At 42.5% G+C, this 22,329-nt stretch overlaps 1 protein-coding gene across 1 annotated transcript; it reads left to right on the top strand.

Annotated features, from left to right (window-relative positions):
- The first annotated feature begins 729 nt into the window (after positions 1-729).
- LOC120994855 lies at positions 730-2,740 on the top strand. Its single transcript, XM_040423705.1, has 2 exons — positions 730-1,671; positions 2,512-2,740. The coding sequence occupies exons 1-2, from the start codon at positions 753-755 to the stop codon at positions 2,721-2,723; spliced, it is 1,131 nt and encodes a 376-aa protein (XP_040279639.1). The 5' UTR covers positions 730-752; the 3' UTR covers positions 2,724-2,740.
- The last annotated feature ends 19,589 nt before the right edge of the window (positions 2,741-22,329 follow it).

Raw genomic sequence — 22,329 nt, 5'->3', positions numbered from 1 at the left:
ATGCACAAAATCTTTTTGCTTTTCAGTGGGCTGATGATGGTCAGGTGACTTGGACCCGTCTCCCACAAGGTTTTGGGGATAGCCCAGCAGCCTTTTCTATTGTATTAAAGGCTACATTGGAAGATTGGGAACCAAAGAGGGGATCCACCTTAATACAGTACACAGACGACCTTTTACTATCCAATTCGGAATTAGAAGCCTGCAAAATAGATTCACGGAGTTTATTAGACCACTTGGCAAGCAAAGGACACCTGGCCTCGAAGAAGAAAATCCAATATGCAAGTACCCAGGTAGAGTATCTGGGGTGCATAATAGAGGCAGGAGAGAGAAAGATCTCACCCGCTAGAGTCAAGGCAGTGACCTCCCTAAGCAGGCCGAGGGACAAAGCTACAATGCTGTCCTTTCTAGGGTCAATAGTGTATTGTAGGCAGTGGATTCCCGATTGCTCCCATTCGGATTCAATCCTAAGAAAAACTACACTCACAGAAGCACCAAAGGTAGTGGAGTGGACAGAGGACAGAGTAGAAGCCTTTGAGAGATTGATTCGGTCCCTGACCCAAGCCCCAGCCTTGGCCCTGGCAGATTATGGAAAGCCATTCCAATTATACTGCGTGGTATCGGGAGAAACCTATGCAGCAGTTTTGACACAAACACATGGGGGGAGAAACAGGCCAGTTTCATACCTATCGAGAAAATTACCTCCTGTAGTTCTTGGAATGCCTCACTGTCTCCAAAAAAAAGCAGCCGCGGCTATGTCGGTAAAGGATGCTACTAAGATAGTCCATGGAAATATAATGGAACTTTTCACCACTCATACAGTCTTGTCCCTCCTTCAAAACATGACCACACAACACATGACAGCTCAGAGACTGTCCGGATATGAGACCATATTACTCAGTACGGCAAACCTGTTGATAAAGACATGTCCAGACACCTCACCAGTGATAAGATTTTTGCATACACTTTTGAGACTCAAGCGTGAAGGTTCTGACGAACAAGTAGACCCAATACCTGAGCACAGATGTGATGAAATAATCTTGTCATGCACAACACCTAGGGAGGATTTAAAGGACACACCACAGACTGACAGTATAGATGTTTTTGTGGATGGATCATGCACAAGACCAGATGACAGGACATACCAAACAGGTTACGCAGTGGTCATGCTCCCAAATCAAGTGATAGAAGCTGAACCAATTGTCACAACTTCGGCACAACAAGCTGAGCTGGTGGCGCTCACAAGAGCCTGTGAAATATTCGCAGGACACAAAGTGAATATTTATACTGACAGTAGCTATGCATTTGGAACAGTGCATGATTATGCGTTAATATCGAAAAATAGGGGGTATATCTCAGCAGACGGGAAGAAAGTAGCGAATCAGAAATACATAGATCACTTGCTACATGCAATTCAATTGCCAGAAGCTATAAGTGTGATAAAAGTGAAAGGACACTCTGCAAAAGGAGATTATCAAGCTATGGGAAACAACCTAGCAGACAGAGCAGCAAAAATGGCAGCCAAGAGAGACACGAGAAGTGAAAATAAGTTATTATTCATGACAGACTTTGAAAGTGAAAACTGGGTGTCAGTAGTATATCAACTTCAGAAACAGTCTACCAGTGAGGACATCAAGTACTGGAAATCTCAGGGACTGCAGACGACAGGTACAGGTATGTGGACAAAAGATCGGATATTGGGGGTTCCTACTCCATCAGCACCGCTCCTAATATCTTATCTTCATGGTCCTGGACATTTAGGAAAACAGTACATATCAGAACATTACAAGTCACTGTTCTGTACACACCAATTACAGGGATTGATAGACGATCTGGTCGACTCATGCATGACTTGTGCACAGAATAATGTTCAAGGAAAAGCACACGGAAGACATGGGAATCTACCACCCCCTACAGGCCCTCTGCAAGATTTGCAGATGGATTATACACACATGCCAAAGCAACCCGGGAATATAAGATATCTGCTTGTAATAGTCTGTAGGTTCTCCGGATGGTGTGTAGCCATACCTACTTCAGGAGAAACAGCTGGTGTGACAGCTAGGGCATTGATAAATCAATGGATTTCACTGTATGGACTCCCTCGGGTAATTCATTCAGATCAGGGACCTGCTTTCCAGTCCAAACTAATACAAGAACTGACGAAGATTCTGGGTTTCCAGTGGAAGCTCAATATAGCCTACCACCCTCAAAGTGCAGGAGTAGTGGAAAGAATGAACAGAACCATTAAGGATAGGTTAAAAAAGGCCACTTCAACATTGAAAGATTGGCTGAAATTTCTACCCGCCATTCTCTACCAAATAAGAACGACACCAAATAAACAAACAGGGTTGTCACCTTATGAAGTGTTATTCGGTCGACCCCCTAATACCCGTGAGGAACCGGATACTGACAGTAACATTTTTGCCTTGCAGGAACAGTACGTGAAACACTTGGTAGGTATACTCTCAGAAAATTATGATATGGTTGCTGTCACCTTTCCTCCTCTTTCCACAGACCCAACTCATCCATTCTTGCCCGGAGACAAAGTTCTGGTGAAACAACTAGCTGCCCGCCACAAGACTGGTCCAATATACCAAGGTCCATTTGAGGTTCTAAGAGTTGCTCGAACGGCTGTCCTTACTGACCAGAGTCCACAGTGGATACACGCCAGCCGGCTCAAGAAGACACCAGAAGGAGTCCTCAGGGAATTCCCCGGACAAACATGAGTCTTTCGGACAAGATGCCTTCAAAGGAAATGGCTTTGATCATACCCCCAACCCTGCAAAGTAGATATGAGCGATGGCTAAGAGGCTATCCAAAACCACTTTGTCCAGAGGATCCAAAGACTATGCAGGACTTGTATGAGGAAGAATTTATGTTCAGGGAGTATACCAATGAACTAGAAACTGAGGACTTGAAAGATCAAAACTTTCCTGAACCGTTTAGTAAGCAGATGATTCAAAGAATGAAACTGTCAGATGGTGGGAGACAATGGATAAATCCTTTCTTCTTCCGAAGAGTACTGACATGGGATGACAGGAGCAGGGTTGTCAAGGAAAAACCCCCTAAAAGAAAACTCCCCAGGCCACCCCAGTCTCCTTGTTCCACGACATCTTTTCTGAAGAAACAGAGGAAAAATAAACTCATACTGTTGATATGGACACTGAAGCAAAAACAAGTCGCAGGATCGGGATCACTAAGTGTCCATTATCCCTGTTGAACTGTTTGGCAATTATATGTACCCTCGCAATTCTCTATAGTATAGTAGTGTCAACTGTGAAAGCAGTTATGACACACACACACCGATACAAGTGAATGAAACCTTACATGAGAGAACAAAAAGATCTGCATCTATATTTAATAGGCCCAATTACAAAAAAGAGAAAATCACCTGTTGTACTAAAGGAAGAAATAAATTGTCACAATCAATGTTAGATAGAGTTATAGGTTGGCATGAGCAGAAGAAGGAAGGGGTATGTAAACTAGACGCTATAATCCTAATTATCAGGGCGTCCCCAAAGAATACCTCCCTATGTCTATCACCCAATCCAATTGACAAAGCCACTAGGAGGAAAATACAGGAATTAAAGGGACAAGGAACTCAGAAGAGAAGTCTCCTCTCCGAGACAACCTTCAAAATAGATATAATAGACACACCATCTTTCCCAAAAGATAACGTAGAACCATTAAACTGGCCAGACCCAAGTAATGTGCCACATCATTTCCTGCTAATGCATGAATTTGGTAAACAACAGTCAGAGGGAAAAGGAGACTGTTGGGTTTGTTCACACATGCATTCAGGGGAGCACATTTATCCAATGCTAGCAAAACCTATGCGCCTTTCTTCCCTGATCGACCTAACAGATCTAGAGACAGTACAAATCACAACAACTAACAAACCATTCTTGATACAAGGGTATTCCGAGTCTCCAAACTTTTGTTTTTTAAATGGTCATTATTATTCTAGGAATATTAAATATTTTGCTAATGCTAGATTCTGTGCAAATACAGACGTTAACTTCACACTGTTGGACATAGAAAGCTATATTACAAATCAAACAGTAGACATAAAAGGGCTCAATACAGTTGCCATCGCCGATGCTGATGAAAGAATAGAAAGAATGTTTCAGTACAATCTTACAGAATGTCCATCTTATAAGCCCCAGGTAAATCAAGGCCCATTAACTTCTTGGTTGAAGCAAGTAAACAAGACGGACATTAAGTATGGAAGTACTGACCCTATTAACATAGTTCAATGGATGTGTTTAATGGGGCTAAGAAGTGGGCAAAATACCTTCAGTGATATTCCAGCACCTCGTCTACCAAAGGGCTGGATAGTGTGTTGTGGGTTATGGTGCCATACTACAATCCCTTTTCCTAAAGATCCTAGTTCAAAAGGTTGGTGCATGGCTAAAAAGAGATATGCATGCTTTAGCAAAAGAAGGCCACATTTGTGATAAAGGTACCTGAAGAGAGAATTGCCGAATGCATGGCATCATAGCTGCAAAAACATATATATGCATATATACCTTTTACACATATATCTAACATGTGCATTAGACATATATTTTACAATTACTGCAATACGGGTTATATATATAAGCATCTTGTATATTGACGTTCACCTGTGGTTTAGATAAGTGAAAGACGTTTTATCAGGTAAATGTTGGTACAAAATAAACAAAGATAATTCAGAGAAATATTTGAACAAAGCTAAAATCGACAAAGATTGTGGTTAGATATCCGAATTCTAAGAATTATAAATGCGTCACATATGTACCTTGTTTCTAGGAAATTATCATGACCTTTTTTGCTTTGGTTGTATAAAGGTGAGATTAATAAATTTGTTACCTGATTGGATTAAGCTTAGGGGAGGTATATGATAATCTTGTGGTTTGTATCTATAAATTGGCTACGATGTCAAAATAAAGCAGCAACCATTTTGAACCTATCAACGTGTATTGGTCTTCATTGGTTGTCCGGCCGGAGGTTCACCCATAGACAAACCAGGGGCCCTTTCAGTTTCTACTCTAGGGGTGCATCAGGGGGGCTTCAAATGGGACATGGAGTAAATAAACCAGTCCAGCAAAATCTGCCTTCAAAAACCACACGGTGCACCTTTCCCTCTAGCCCTACCGTGTGCCCGTACAGTATTTTATGGCCACATATGGGGTGTTTCTGCAAACTACATAACCAGGGCAATAAATATTGAGTTTTGTTTGACTGTTAAACCTTGCTTTGTTACTGGAAAAAATGGATTACAATTTGCCAAAAATTGTATCTCCATTTGCCATTAACTCTTGTGGAACACCTAAAGGTTTAACAACGCTTGTAAAATCAGTTTTGAATACCTTGAGGGGTGTAGTTTCTAGAAACTGAACTGAAAGATATGTGCCCCAATCCAAAAAAGGACCCTAGAGCAGCAGCTATGTTTCTGCAGAAGTATACCGCAGGGAGCCATTTAACTATGGAGGATATTCAGATAATATTATCAGCCATAGACCCAGACACTGGCTCCCAAATCGATCCAGAAAAGATAATGAGGGCATCAGAAAAAGAGGTTAGGGATGGAGGAGAGAGAGATGGCCCCAAGGTTTGGAAGAAGTTTTGGGATAAGATAGGAGTAGAATGGATGAAAAGATACAAAGGGGATTCAGGCTTACACACAATGCTAAATACAAAACAAGAGCCGAAAGAGGATTTTTATAGTTTCTGTAAGAGACTGTTGGACCTCTACAGTAGTACAGGAATGAATTCACCTTAATTGTTCAAGACTACATGTATGAGAAATGGGGACCCTAAGACAACACAGCTAATAAAATTTGTGAATAACGAATGGCTTACTCAATCAGTGACAGAATTTACGGATGACATAGCTAAACGCTCGGCCTCTGGTGTTTTCAATCAAAAGGGAGGAGTATTCCCATTTTTAATGCAGCAGGACATACAACAGGAGTCTATATTGTCAGGTGGGGAAAGCAATTACATGATGATGTCAGGTTTCTCCCGGGGAAGGAATAATAGAAGAGGTCCGAGAAGTAGGGGCCAGGCAGATTACCTGGGAAGAGTAGAAAGAAATCAGAGACAGGGCTGTTTCATTTGTGGGAGTCTAGGTCACTGGAGGCGGGAATGTCCAAAGGTGAGAGATGAAGATAGGAGAGGATACAGAGGGAGAGGCGCCTCTGACTACCGAGGGGGGCCCAGACAACAGGAAAGACAGCAAGATATAACAAGAAGACAACCCCAGGGAGATCTTATTAACATACACTGGCCAGCACAGGATGGGGGGAGTAGACAACCCAATTTGCAATCAGATTTACAGAGGTGGTCTGAGCATGAACAGTACCCGTCCCCACGGGGGAACAATTACTATTAGGGGTGCCCAGAACGAGTCCCATCCTTCATTATGCATTTTGTTCCAACTGATTGGCAAGTCTTACCACAAGTAATACTGCAAATTGATGGAATTAAAGTTAATTTGTTGCTTGACACCGGAGCAACGACTTCAAGTGTAAACAAAATAGACTTCATTAATGATAAATGCACCGAAGGAAGTTCTATGGGTATAAATGGGACGACAGTGATACATAAGGTGACAGCACCGCTCCCGGTTTGTACTCTTACGGGGGAACTAGTGACGCACATGTCTTTTGCAGTCCTACTAGAATGCCCCGTTTGCATATTAGGAAGGGATTTAATGGCAGCGTTACAGATTTCATTAGTCTTTGACAAAAAGGGAAGACTGACAGCAACCTCAATGAAATGTGACCTGACAAACCCAAAGAGACGTGACATGAATGGGTTCCTTTTAAGCATACCAATGTCCCTGGAAAATCATCCAATTTGGGCAAAATGTAAAGACTCAGTAGGAACGATTAACTGTGAGCCCTACCGGCCCTGTTTGAAGGAGGGGGTTATGCCAACCTTTCAGAAACAATACCCATTGAGTGAGGAAAAGTTAGAGGGTATAAAGCCACAAATTGAGAAATACTTGCAGAAGGGAATTCTTAGGAAAATTGTCAGTCCCTGGAATACCCCGATAAATCCTATAAAAAAGGCTAATGGCACATGGAGACTGGTACAGGATCTGAGGAAGGTAAATAAGGCAATTATCCCACTTCCCCCCTTGGTTGCAGATCTTGCAGCTGCGTTTGGGGCCATTCCTGCGGGATCAAGATACTACACTGTAGTTGACCTCAGTAATGCGTTCTTTTCCATACCAGTGGCTTGGGATGCACAAAATCTTTTTGCTTTTCAGTGGGCTGATGATGGTCAGGTGACTTGGACCCGTCTCCCACAAGGTTTTGGGGATAGCCCAGCAGCCTTTTCTATTGTATTAAAGGCTACATTGGAAGATTGGGAACCAAAGAGGGGATCCACCTTAATACAGTACACAGACGACCTTTTACTATCCAATTCGGAATTAGAAGCCTGCGAAATAGATTCACGGAGTTTATTAGACCACTTGGCAAGCAAAGGACACCTGGCCTCGAAGAAGAAAATCCAATATGCAAGTACCCAGGTAGAGTATCTGGGGTGCATAATAGAGGCAGGAGAGAGAAAGATCTCACCCGCTAGAGTCAAGGCAGTGACCTCCCTAAGCAGGCCGAGGGACAAAGCTACAATGCTGTCCTTTCTAGGGTCAATAGTGTATTGTAGGCAGTGGATTCCCGATTGCTCCCATTCGGATTCAATCCTAAGAAAAACTACACTCACAGAAGCACCAAAGGTAGTGGAGTGGACAGAGGACAGAGTAGAAGCCTTTGAGAGATTGATTCGGTCCCTGACCCAAGCCCCAGCCTTGGCCCTGGCAGATTATGGAAAGCCATTCCAATTATACTGCGTGGTATCGGGAGAAACCTATGCAGCGGTTTTGACACAAACACATGGGGGGAGAAACAGGCCAGTTTCATACCTATCGAGAAAATTACCTCCTGTAGTTCTTGGAATGCCTCACTGTCTCCAAAAAAAAGCAGCCGCGGCTATGTCGGTAAAGGATGCTACTAAGATAGTCCATGGAAATATAATGGAACTTTTCACCACTCATACAGTCTTGTCCCTCCTTCAAAACATGACCACACAACACATGACAGCTCAGAGACTGTCCGGATATGAGACCATATTACTCAGTACGGCAAACCTGTTGATAAAGACATGTCCAGACACCTCACCAGTGATAAGATTTTTGCATACACTTTTGAGACTCAAGCGTGAAGGTTCTGACGAACAAGTAGACCCAATACCTGAGCACAGATGTGATGAAATAATCTTGTCATGCACAACACCTAGGGAGGATTTAAAGGACACACCACAGACTGACAGTATAGATGTTTTTGTGGATGGATCATGCACAAGACCAGATGACAGGACATACCAAACAGGTTACGCAGTGGTCATGCTCCCAAATCAAGTGATAGAAGCTGAACCAATTGTCACAACTTCGGCACAACAAGCTGAGCTGGTGGCGCTCACAAGAGCCTGTGAAATATTCGCAGGACACAAAGTGAATATTTATACTGACAGTAGCTATGCATTTGGAACAGTGCATGATTATGCGTTAATATCGAAAAATAGGGGGTATATCTCAGCAGACGGGAAGAAAGTAGCGAATCAGAAATACATAGATCACTTGCTACATGCAATTCAATTGCCAGAAGCTATAAGTGTGATAAAAGTGAAAGGACACTCTGCAAAAGGAGATTATCAAGCTATGGGAAACAACCTAGCAGACAGAGCAGCAAAAATGGCAGCCAAGAGAGACACGAGAAGTGAAAATAAGTTATTATTCATGACAGACTTTGAAAGTGAAAACTGGGTGTCAGTAGTATATCAACTTCAGAAACAGTCTACCAGTGAGGACATCAAGTACTGGAAATCTCAGGGACTGCAGACGACAGGTACAGGTATGTGGACAAAAGATCGGATATTGGGGGTTCCTACTCCATCAGCACCGCTCCTAATATCTTATCTTCATGGTCCTGGACATTTAGGAAAACAGTACATATCAGAACATTACAAGTCACTGTTCTGTACACACCAATTACAGGGATTGATAGACGATCTGGTCGACTCATGCATGACTTGTGCACAGAATAATGTTCAAGGAAAAGCACACGGAAGACATGGGAATCTACCACCCCCTACAGGCCCTCTGCAAGATTTGCAGATGGATTATACACACATGCCAAAGCAACCCGGGAATATAAGATATCTGCTTGTAATAGTCTGTAGGTTCTCCGGATGGTGTGTAGCCATACCTACTTTAGGAGAAACAGCTGGTGTGACAGCTAGGGCATTGATAAATCAATGGATTTCACTGTATGGACTCCCTCGGGTAATTCATTCAGATCAGGGACCTGCTTTCCAGTCCAAACTAATACAAGAACTGACGAAGATTCTGGGTTTCCAGTGGAAGCTCAATATAGCCTACCACCCTCAAAGTGCAGGAGTAGTGGAAAGAATGAACAGAACCATTAAGGATAGGTTAAAAAAGGCCACTTCAACATTGAAAGATTGGCTGAAATTTCTACCCGCCATTCTCTACCAAATAAGAACGACACCAAATAAACAAACAGGGTTGTCACCTTATGAAGTGTTATTCGGTCGACCCCCTAATACCCGTGAGGAACCGGATACTGACAGTAACATTTTTGCCTTGCAGGAACAGTACGTGAAACACTTGGTAGGTATACTCTCAGAAAATTATGATATGGTTGCTGTCACCTTTCCTCCTCTTTCCACAGACCCAACTCATCCATTCTTGCCCGGAGACAAAGTTCTGGTGAAACAACTAGCTGCCCGCCACAAGACTGGTCCAATATACCAAGGTCCATTTGAGGTTCTAAGAGTTGCTCGAACGGCTGTCCTTACTGACCAGAGTCCACAGTGGATACACGCCAGCCGGCTCAAGAAGACACCAGAAGGAGTCCTCAGGGAATTCCCCGGACAAACATGAGTCTTTCGGACAAGATGCCTTCAAAGGAAATGGCTTTGATCATACCCCCAACCCTGCAAAGTAGATATGAGCGATGGCTAAGAGGCTATCCAAAACCACTTTGTCCAGAGGATCCAAAGACTATGCAGGACTTGTATGAGGAAGAATTTATGTTCAGGGAGTATACCAATGAACTAGAAACTGAGGACTTGAAAGATCAAAACTTTCCTGAACCGTTTAGTAAGCAGATGATTCAAAGAATGAAACTGTCAGATGGTGGGAGACAATGGATAAATCCTTTCTTCTTCCGAAGAGTACTGACATGGGATGACAGGAGCAGGGTTGTCAAGGAAAAACCCCCTAAAAGAAAACTCCCCAGGCCACCCCAGTCTCCTTGTTCCACGACATCTTTTTCTGAAGAAACAGAGGAAAAATAAACTCATACTGTTGATATGGACACTGAAGCAAAAACAAGTCGCAGGATCGGGATCACTAAGTGTCCATTATCCCTGTTGAACTGTTTGGCAATTATATGTACCCTCGCAATTCTCTATAGTATAGTAGTGTCAACTGTGAAAGCAGTTATGACACACACACACCGATACAAGTGAATGAAACCTTACATGAGAGAACAAAAAGATCTGCATCTATATTTAATAGGCCCAATTACAAAAAAGAGAAAATCACCTGTTGTACTAAAGGAAGAAATAAATTGTCACAATCAATGTTAGATAGAGTTATAGGTTGGCATGAGCAGAAGAAGGAAGGGGTATGTAAACTAGACGCTATAATCCTAATTATCAGGGCGTCCCCAAAGAATACCTCCCTATGTCTATCACCCAATCCAATTGACAAAGCCACTAGGAGGAAAATACAGGAATTAAAGGGACAAGGAACTCAGAAGAGAAGTCTCCTCTCCGAGACAACCTTCAAAATAGATATAATAGACACACCATCTTTCCCAAAAGATAACGTAGAACCATTAAACTGGCCAGACCCAAGTAATGTGCCACATCATTTCCTGCTAATGCATGAATTTGGTAAACAACAGTCAGAGGGAAAAGGAGACTGTTGGGTTTGTTCACACATGCATTCAGGGGAGCACATTTATCCAATGCTAGCAAAACCTATGCGCCTTTCTTCCCTGATCGACCTAACAGATCTAGAGACAGTACAAATCACAACAACTAACAAACCATTCTTGATACAAGGGTATTCCGAGTCTCCAAACTTTTGTTTTTTAAATGGTCATTATTATTCTAGGAATATTAAATATTTTGCTAATGCTAGATTCTGTGCAAATACAGACGTTAACTTCACACTGTTGGACATAGAAAGCTATATTACAAATCAAACAGTAGACATAAAAGGGCTCAATACAGTTGCCATCGCCGATGCTGATGAAAGAATAGAAAGAATGTTTCAGTACAATCTTACAGAATGTCCATCTTATAAGCCCCAGGTAAATCAAGGCCCATTAACTTCTTGGTTGAAGCAAGTAAACAAGACGGACATTAAGTATGGAAGTACTGACCCTATTAACATAGTTCAATGGATGTGTTTAATGGGGCTAAGAAGTGGGCAAAATACCTTCAGTGATATTCCAGCACCTCGTCTACCAAAGGGCTGGATAGTGTGTTGTGGGTTATGGTGCCATACTACAATCCCTTTTCCTAAAGATCCTAGTTCAAAAGGTTGGTGCACTATGGTCCAACTCTTCCCATACATGAGTGCACAATCAGGAAAAGAAGTACGGATGGGACCAGCCCATGGGGTGCTCTTTTTCCATAACACACACAGGAAAAAGAGGTCACTGACGAGCACATGGGAGAAGTTTTACATGAGCATTTTAGGCCCGTCGGGAACTGCAATGGCCCTAGTAAGATTAGATGCCTTCCAGGAATTAGTCGAGAGATGGGTTAATATCACCACAAAAGACCTGGGGATGATAAATGAAGAAATGAGAAAAATAAGGATGGAACAGGAAGTGATTAGGCAGAGACAGGAGAGACTGATGATGGCAGTCACTGGACTGTGTGATCAAACAGAAAACAAACAAATCTGTTGCATTTATTTCTCTAACTTCACCAAAGACACAAAGAACATTGAGGTACCAGATTACTATGATATAATCAACAGTCATCAAGAGGAAAGGGAGAGATTACAAGGGGAATTACATAATATGCCAGGGTCATGGAACCCTTTTGACTCGATAGGAGATTGGACAGGAGGTATCTTTTCCGGAATTTTCAACTTCTTCAGAAAGGCAGGCGTTGTTATTTTGATGACTTTGGTATTTCTACTCCTTATATATTGTCTAATAAAGTTCACAATATGGGGAATGGTAAAAACCTCTCAATTGATAAAGCGTAAGAAACCACCAGAAGATTCAGGTGAATATGTCACCCTTAAAAAGGGAAGTACTCTGAGAAAGATACCGAAAAATGGTGTGTGGTATAAGGAGTGATCATATGGAATGGGAATTCCATATGATCAAAGAGGGGATTGTAAGGAAATTATATCTGTATCCACACACGTTCACATATATGTATTAATTCAGCCTTATATGCTTGTATTAAGTATACAGAGTTCTTCTTTAAAGGAAATATTTTATACTCTTATGACAACAAGGTCTAGTAACACAAGCTATCAGGAAATGGCTGTCTGAAGCTCAAAACCGCATGGCTAAAAAGAGATATGCATGCTTTAGCAAAAGAAGGCCACATTTGTGATAAAGGTACCTGAAGAGAGAATTGCCGAATGCATGGCATCATAGCTGCAAAAACATATATATGCATATATACCTTTTACACATATATCTAACATGTGCATTAGACATATATTTTACAATTACTGCAATACGGGTTATATATATAAGCATCTTGTATATTGACGTTCACCTGTGGTTTAGATAAGTGAAAGACGTTTTATCAGGTAAATGTTGGTACAAAATAAACAAAGATAATTCAGAGAAATATTTGAACAAAGCTAAAATCGACAAAGATTGTGGTTAGATATCCGAATTCTAAGAATTATAAATGTGTCACATATGTACCTTGTTTCTAGGAAATTATCATGACCTTTTTTGCTTTGGTTGTATAAAGGTGAGATTAATAAATTTGTTACCTGATTGGATTAAGCTTAGGGGAGGTATATGATAATCTTGTGGTTTGTATCTATAAATTGGCTACGATGTCAAAATAAAGCAGCAACCATTTTGAACCTATCAACGTGTATTGGTCTTCATTGGTTGTCCGGCCGGAGGTTCACCCATAGACAAACCAGGGGCCCTTTCAGTTTCTACTCTAGGGGTGCATCAGGGGGGCTTCAAATGGGACATGGAGTAAATAAACCAGTCCAGCAAAATCTGCCTTCAAAAACCACACGGTGCACCTTTCCCTCTAGCCCTACCGTGTGCCCGTACAGTATTTTATGGCCACATATGGGGTGTTTCTGCAAACTACATAACCAGGGCAATAAATATTGAGTTTTGTTTGACTGTTAAACCTTGCTTTGTTACTGGAAAAAATGGATTACAATTTGCCAAAAATTGTATCTCCATTTGCCATTAACTCTTGTGGAACACCTAAAGGTTTAACAACGCTTGTAAAATCAGTTTTGAATACCTTGAGGGGTGTAGTTTCTAGAAAAGGGTCATTTTTGGCTGGTTTCTATTATGTAAGCCTCACAAAGTGACTTCAGACTTAAACTGGTCCTTAAAAAGTTTTTTTTTTTTTAATTTCTGAAAAATTTCAAGATTTGCTTCTAAACTTCTAAGCCTTCTAACGTCCCCAAAAAATAAAATGTCATTCCCAAAATGATCCAAACATGAAGTAGACATATGGGGAATGTAAATAAATAGCTATTTTTGTAGGTATTACTATGTATTATAGAAGTAGAGAAATTGAAACTTTTGCATTTATTTTCAAATTTTTGGTAAATCTTGTATTTTTTTTATAAATCAAAATTTTTTTTTTGGACTCCATGTTACCAGTGTCATGAAGTACAATCTGTGAGGAAAAAAAATCTCAGAATGGCCTGGATAAGTCAAAGCGTTTTAAAGTTATCACCACATAAAGTGACACTGGTCAGATTTGCAAAAAATGGCCTGGTTCTTAAAGTGAAATATGGTTGTGTCCTTAAGGAGCTAATTATACTATAGTTCTCCTTAGTAGTGAATACAATTATCTAGTCCCACCTCTAGTGGCCACCCTTCATATTTTAATCCTCTTCCAGAGGAGGGGACCTTAATGTCTAGTTCCATCCCTTACTAGATTCCTCATCTATCACATCCACTAAGTCCCAGAAGACCTTGGCAGGTACCGTATCTAAAAGACATTGTGAGAAAACCGCTTACTTGACTCCTGGAAAACACTTAACTCCACTGTCAATAATTACACGTTTTTCTCAGCAGTTCATCGTACAAACCAGAGAATAGACTACAAACTGTTATCAGAGGCACACATGGATATTTTATGGTACTCTAACATTGGCTCTATTACTGTCTCAGATCATGCCCCAGTGACAACCTCCCTCTTCTTCGCTACTCTGCCTACTCGAGAATAGATATTGAGTTTAAATGAGACTCTTTTAGATACAGATAACACTTGGCAGTTATTTCATGCAAATTAGCTCACTATTTCCAGGATAACAAACCTTCAGATACATCCCAGACCATAATCTGGGAAGCCCACAAGGCATACATACATACATACATACATGGGGAGTTCATAGCGCTGGGCTCCAAACTAAAAAAAGACAGAGAAAGCTCAACTCCCTGTTGTGTCAAATTGCAGCTATAGAATCTATACAGAAAAAGTCCAAACTTACCTTAGTTCAAGAGGAACTCCTTTCTTTAAGACGACAACTGAAAGAACTCCTAAACATAAAATGCACTAAAGCCTATCAATATGCCAAATTGAAACAATACATACAGGGAGATAAAGGAAACAAACTGATGACACATCTTATAAAAAAAAAACTTAATGATACACAATACATTACCGCTATTAAGGCTAGTACGGGCTCTATTGTCTCACCCACAAAAGATATATCACAAGAATTTAGTGCTTATTACAAGACACTGTACAACCTAGATCCCACTCACGCTCCCTTATCAGAGGGTTGTCAGGACGTCGACAGAACAAAACAAATAGATCAGTTTCTCAACACCTAGAATCTCCCAACACTAAATGCAGAGGAATTCTCATCCTTATTGGCCCCGATTACAGAAGAAGAGGTTAATAAGATTTCAAAATCTATACCCATAGGTAAAGCCCTGGGGCCAGATGGTCTTCCAGCGGGGTACTACAAAAAGCTTCTTCAAACTTTAGCTCCCATTTAACCAGTTGATGTCAAGCCCTTGCCAAAGGAGAACCTCTCATGAAACAGGCACTGGAAGCTACCATTACTATCATCCCTAAGGAAGGTAAACATAGCAAGGAATATAGCAAGTATAGACCCATTTCATTGCTCCATTTGGAAATTAAAATATGGGCCACATTGTTGGCATCCAGGCTTAATACTCTCACCCCCAAAATTATCCACTAAGAACAGACTGGTTTTGTTTTGTGCCGAGTGGGGAATCTCCAATCCTGTAGACTAATTAATGCTGTCACTCAGAGACGGAACATATCCCTGGAACTTCTTAGTACTGATGTCGAAAAAGGCCTTTGATTGGGTTGATTTGCTTTATATGCAGCATATTCTACACAGATTTGGAATACCGACCTCCTATATCCAAGCAGTTATGTCCTTATATAGTCGGCCTAGTGCCAGAGTGAGAGTTAATGGAACACTGTCGGGACCATTTGATATCTCTAATGCTACACGTCAGGGATGCCCACTCTCCCCCTCGCTGTTCATACTAGTAATTGTAACTCTGCTACAGGCTTTCCAGGCCAATTCTTTTATAAAAGGATTGAAAATAGCCAAAGTGGAACATAAATGTGCTGCTTTTGCAGATGATCTACTTCTACTTGTCACAAACCCTATACAGGCATTCCCCCGGATTCTAGACCTCTTTAATACATTTGGCTCTCTATATTAATTTAAGATAAACTACTCCAAATCTGAGGCATTTCCTTTAAGGCTGAGTTCACACGGGGCGAGTATTCCGTGCGGGTGCAATGCGGGAGGTGAACGCATTTCACCCGCACTGAATCTGGACCCATTCATTTCTATGGGGCTGTGCACATGAGCTGTGATTTTCACACATCACTTATGCGTTGCGTGAAAATCTCAGCATGCTCTATATTGTGCGTTTTCCACGCAACGCAGGCCCCATAGAAGTGAATAGGGCTGCGTGAAAATCGCAAGCATCCGCAGGCAAGTGCGGATGCGGTGCAATTTTCACACACGGTTGCTAGGAGACGATCGGGATGGAGACCCGATCATTATTATTTTCCCTTATAACATGGTTATAAGGGAAAATAATAGCATTCTGAATACAGAATGCATAGTAAAATAGGGCTGGAGGGGTTAAAAAAAAATAAAATAAATTAAACTTACCTTAGTCCACTTGATCGCGGAGCCCGGCTTCTCTTCTGTCTTCTTTTTTGCTGATTGCAGGAAAAGGACCAGTGGTGACGTCACTCCGGTTATCACATGATCCATCACATTAATTATAATTATTATTTTTTTAAACCCTCCAGCACTATTTTACTATGCATTCTGTATTCAGCATGTTATAAGGGAAAATAATACAATCTACAGAACACCGATCCCAAGCCCGAACTTCTGTGAAGAAGTTCGGGTTTGGGTACCAAACATGCGCGATTTTTCTCACGAGAGTGCAAAACGCATTACAATGTTTTGCACTCGCGCAGAAAAATTGCGCATGTTCCCGCAACGCACCCGCACCTTTTCCAGCAACGCCCGTGTGAACTCAGCCTAAATCTTCCTTCCCTTTTGAATGGAATTCTGACTCTCTGTCATATCTTGGAATAGAGCTCACCAATGACCCTACTAAACTATATAAATCCAATTATCTCCCCCTCTTCAAAAAAGATAAAAACTCAGTTAAGTACCTTGGCTTTGCCGTGGGTATCTTGGATAAGACGTAATAACCTGTTACAAACATATCATGCCAAAGCTCCTATACTTATTGCAAATGGTTCTCATTCACCTTCCACAATCTTTATGCAAGTTAGATCTATTTTAGGCTACTTTCACACTTGCGGCAGTGTGATCCGGCGGGCAGTTCCGTCGTCGGAACTGCCCGCCGGATCCGCCGATCTGCCGCTGACTGAAAGCATTTGTGAGACGGATCCGGGTGCGGATCCGTCTCACAAATGCATTGCAAGGACGGATCCGTCTCTCCGCTTGTCATGCGGACAGACAGATCCGTCTTGTACATTTTTTCACATTTTTACCGGTCTGCACATGCGCCGGCCGGAAGGACGGATCCGGCATTGCGGTATTCTGAATGCCGGACCTATGGGAAGGCAAGACTTCCGTTTTTTTCGCCGGAGAGAAAACCGTAGCATGCTGCGGTTTTCTCTTTTGCCTGATCAGTTAAAACGACTGAACTGAAGACATTCTGATTCAAACTGTACGAATTACTCTCCATTCAGAATGCATGGGGATATGCCTGATCAGTTATTTTCCAGTATAGAGTCCCTGTGACGGAACTCTATGCTGGAAAAGAAAAACGCAAGTGTGAAAGTACCCTTAATATGGCCTCGTTCACATCACTGTTTCTCCTTTCCATTCTCCGGCTCCGTTGAGGAGCAGGAGAACGGAAAGGGCGGATTCTGCAGATAACTGAGACCTAACTGAGCGTAACGGAGCCTAAAGACCCCATAGACTATAATAGGGTCCGTTCGGTGTCCGCTCAGAACATGATTTTTGAGCGGAGACGAAAGTCCTACTCAAATAAACGCTCCATCCAGGTGGAGACTCACTTGTTCTCTAGCCCCCAGAAGAATTTACCAGTGGATCTTATTCTCTACTTACTACAACCTTCCACTTCACACACCCCTCACTTTTTTGAACTCCTGAAATTTTTCCCAATCTCATCACTTATGACACAAGTGACAACCAAGGAAGACATACCTCTTTTCTGTTCCAACATTATTACAGATGGTAACTTTTTGGCCAAACATGAATTAGGCCGTTCATGTGAGAAACTGATCACCAAATATAACACTACATCAGATCCTACTTGGTTTGAGAAGTTTAGATTGGGTGATACACTTCAAAGACACTCTATATCGCTTTTGTACAAGTCACTAATCTCTACTAGAGATGGCCTTGCAGTTCGCCCGGCAGTCGTTTCAAGGCAAACTTTTCTCGTTCGTCATTCACTGTACGTGCGAACATATGGCGATGTCCGCCGGCGCCATATTGTTTTAGATTGTGAAGAACTTTGACCCATGACACATCCATTAGGTGATACAGGACAGCCAATTGAGATATTTAAGTACATGGACACACCCCCTACCTTATAAATAAACCTGATCTGGCCACCATTTTACATTCAGTCTTTAGCCAGTGTAGGGAGAGGTTTCTGTGTGGAGTAGGGACAGACTGTTAGAGACAACAAAAGCTAGCTAATAGGGACACAAAAGTCCTTTTAAAGACTGGTATAGGTGTGCTATCGATAGGTGTGACTTACTGAGGGGTACTTATAATATACTTTCTAACATAGAAAGTATATTATAGTGCATTTGTATTGTGCAGCAGTTGTGTGTGTTTTTGCTGCGATACTGCAGCTATACAGAGGGGCAAACGCTCTTAGACCAAATAATTTCAACTGGTGTGATATACCAGCTGCCCCCCAAAAAAAGTGATTGAGGCAGGGGTGTGATATACCAATAATATACTTTCTATATAGTGCATTTGGGTAGTGCAGCATTTGTTTGCAGTTCTGCTGCATTACTGCAGCTACACAGAGTTACAAACGCTATTGGAACAAATAATTTCAACTGGTGTGAAATATCAGTTGCCCTCTATAAAAACTGATTAAGGCAGGGGTGTGATATACCAATAATATACTTTCTATATAGTGCATTTGGGTAGTGCAGCATTTGTTTGCGGTTCTTCTGCGCTACCGCAGCTATACAAAGTGACAAATGATATAGGAACAAGTAATTTCAACTGGTGTGATATACCAGCTGCCCCCCAAAAAAAGTGATTGAGGCAGGGGTGTGATATACCAATAATTTACTTTCTATATAGTGCATTTGGGTAGTGCAGCATTTGTTTGCCTTTCTGCTGCGTTACCGCAGCTACACATAGTGACAAACGCTATTGGAACAAATAATTTCTACCAGTGTGATATACCAGTTGCCCCCCAAAAAAACTGATTGAGGCAGTGGTGTGATATACCAATAATATACTTTCTATATAGTGCATTTGGGTAGTGCGGTTCTACTGCATTACTGCAGCTATACAGAGTGGCAAACGCTATTGGAACAAATATCTTCTACTGGTGTGATATACCAGTTGCCCCCCAAAAAAGTAATTGAGGCAGGGGTGTGATATACCAATAATATACTTTCTATATAGTGCATTTGGGTAGTGCAGCATTTGTTTGCGTTTCTGCTGTGTTACCGCAGCTACACAGAGTGACAAACGCTATTGAAACAAATAATTTCTACTGGTGTGATATACCAGTTGCCCCCCAAAAAAGTGATTGAGGCAGGGGTGTGATATACCAATAATATACTTTCTATATAGTGCATTTGGGTAGTGCATCATTTGTTTGCGTTTCTCCTGTGTTACCGCAGCTACACAGAGTTACAAACACTATTGGAACTAGAGATGGGACGGGGGATTCGTCGAATCCACGAATCCCTCGAATCTTGCTGGATTCGTGGGATTCGTGGACTCGAATCCCGACGTAATTTACATGATACGAATCCGGTGGGAGGGACTGGGAGGTGGAGCTGGGGGCCGGTGCGTTCACTGTGCTCCGGCCCCTCCGCTCCAGTACAGTTATAAAATGTGTAATTCTGATTAATAATCATGCTGCCCCCTCTGTCTGTAGTATAACATTCAATGAATCTTACTCACAGGGCTACTGCTATCGTAATGCAGGCCGGCCGGGCAGACGAATGAATGAATGAAGCAGGCGGCGCAAGCAGGTGACGTCAGTCAGTGACGCTGCCGCTCGTCTGCCCAGCCGGCCTGCATTACGATAGAAGTAGCCCTGTGAGTAAGATTCATTGAATGTTATACTACAGACAGAGGGGGCAGCATGATTATTATTCAGAATTACACATTTTATAACTGTACTGGAGCGGCAATGGGGGGGTCTGTGGATGGCACTGTTATGGGGTGGGGGGGTCTGTGGATGGCACTGTTATGGGGTGGGGGGGTCTGTGGATGGCACTGTTATGGGGTGGGGGGGTCTGTGGATGGCACTGTTATGGGGTGGGGGGGGTCTGTGGATGGCACTGTTATGGGGTGGGGGGGTCTGTGGATAGCACTGTTATAGGATGGGGGAGTCTGTGGATGGCACTGTTATAGGATGGGGGGGTCTGTGGATGGAACTTTTATAGGATGGGGGGGTCTGTGGATGGCACTGTTATGGGGTGGGGGGTCTGTGGATGGCACTGTTATAGGATGGGGGGGTCTGTGAATGGCACTATTATCTGGTGGGGGGGGGTCTGTGGATGGCACTGTTATGAGGTTGGGGGGCTCTGTGGATGGCACTGTTATGAGGTGGGGGGGTCTGTAGATGGCACTGTTATGGGGTGGGGGGTCTGTAGATGGCACTGTTATGGGTTGGGGGGGTCTGTGGATGGCACTGTTATGGGGTGGGGGGGTCTGTGGATGGCACTGTTATGGGGTGGGGGGGGGGGGTCTGTGGATGGCACTGTTATAGGATGGGGGGGTCTGTGGATGGCACTGTTATAGGATGGGGGATCTGTGGATGCCAGGGGGAGAGGTGAGAGGCACTATGATACTACTGGCACATTATGGGGGGAGATGGCACTATGATACGGGCACATTATGGGGGGAGGTGGCACTATGATACTGGCCCATTATGGGGGAAATGGCACTATGATACCGGCACATGGAGGGGAGGAGAGAGGCACTCCGCACTTGATACTGGCACATGATTAGGGGGTCATCTATGGGGACACTTACTGGCACATTATTGGGTGGCACTGTGGGGCCACTTCCTATTGGCACATTATTGGGGGGCACTATGGGGCATCTACTGAGGCCACAAAGAAGGGGTATTTTATATGGGGGGCTCTGTGTGGTACTAGTATTATCAGGGGTATTATCTGTTTCTGCAGTATAATATTGGGGAGCACAGCGGAACAGTATTGGGGTGTTAGGATGATTTGTCCAGAAGATGGGAGGATGATGGAAAAGTAGTAAACTAAGATTTTTTTTTTTGTCAAGCTGCAGAGACGAAAAATGGCTGAAAAATCGTGGTCTGGTCTGAAGGTCTGAAAGGAGAAGATGAGGAAAGAGAACATCTACATCAAAGGAGATGTCACTGGATATAAGAGGTATGTGCGCTGTATTACCCTGTATGTTCTGTAGTGATAGGAGCAGGGGTCATAGCAGGGGTCATATAGGGTGCGACCGTGACTGGGAGGTGGAGGTTCAGACAAACTGACGCGGTCTGACTTTGTTTATCACACCGTGCGTCCACACAATTATGTACAGGATTCGTAGGATTCGAGATTCGAAAGATTCGATATATTCAAGAACCTTTTCGGATTCGGATTCGAAAAAAATTGGATTCGTCCCACCTCTAATTGGAACAAATAATTTTTACTGCCGTGATATACCAGTTGCCCCCAAAAAAAGTGATTGAGGCAGGGGTGTAATATACCAATAATATACTTTCTATATACACTGCGTGCAGAATTATTAGGCAAATGAGTATTTTGACCACATCATCCTCTTTATGCATGTTGTCTTACTCCAAGCTGTATAGGCTCGAAAGCCTACTACCAATTAAGCATATTAGGTGATGTGCATCTCTGTAATGAGAAGGGGTGTGGTCTAATGACATCAACACCCTATATCAGGTGTGCATAATTATTAGGCAACTTCCTTTCCTTTGGCAAAATGGGTCAAAAGAAGGACTTGACAGGCTCAGAAAAGTCAAAAATAGTGAGATATCTTGCAGAGGGATGCAGCACTCTTAAAATTGCAAAGCTTCTGAAGCGTGATCATCGAACAATCAAGCGTTTCATTCAAAATAGTCAACAGGGTCGCAAGAAGCGTGTGGAAAAACCAAGGCGCAAAATAACTGCCCATGAACTGAGAAAAGTCAAGCGTGCAGCTGCCAAGATGCCACTTGCCACCAGTTTGGCCATATTTCAGAGCTGCAACATCACTGGAGTGCCCAAAAGCACAAGGTGTGCAATACTCAGAGACATGGCCAAGGTAAGAAAGGCTGAAAGACGACCACCACTGAACAAGAC

The sequence above is a fragment of the Bufo bufo genome, chromosome 3, assembly GCF_905171765.1.
Source record: "Bufo bufo chromosome 3, aBufBuf1.1, whole genome shotgun sequence".
Lineage (NCBI taxonomy): Eukaryota > Metazoa > Chordata > Amphibia > Anura > Bufonidae > Bufo > Bufo bufo.
This window is presented reverse-complemented; position numbering and strand designations above follow the sequence as displayed.

Excerpts from the sequence above, each read along its gene's own strand:
- LOC120994855 (XM_040423705.1), top strand. The coding sequence starts at position 753 with ATGTCGGTAAAGGATGCTACTAAGATAGTCCATGGAAATATAATGGAA. Across the intron at positions 1,672-2,511 it reads ACTGCAGACGACAGGTACAG|ACCCAACTCATCCATTCTTG; the intron begins GTATGTGGACAA and ends CTCTTTCCACAG.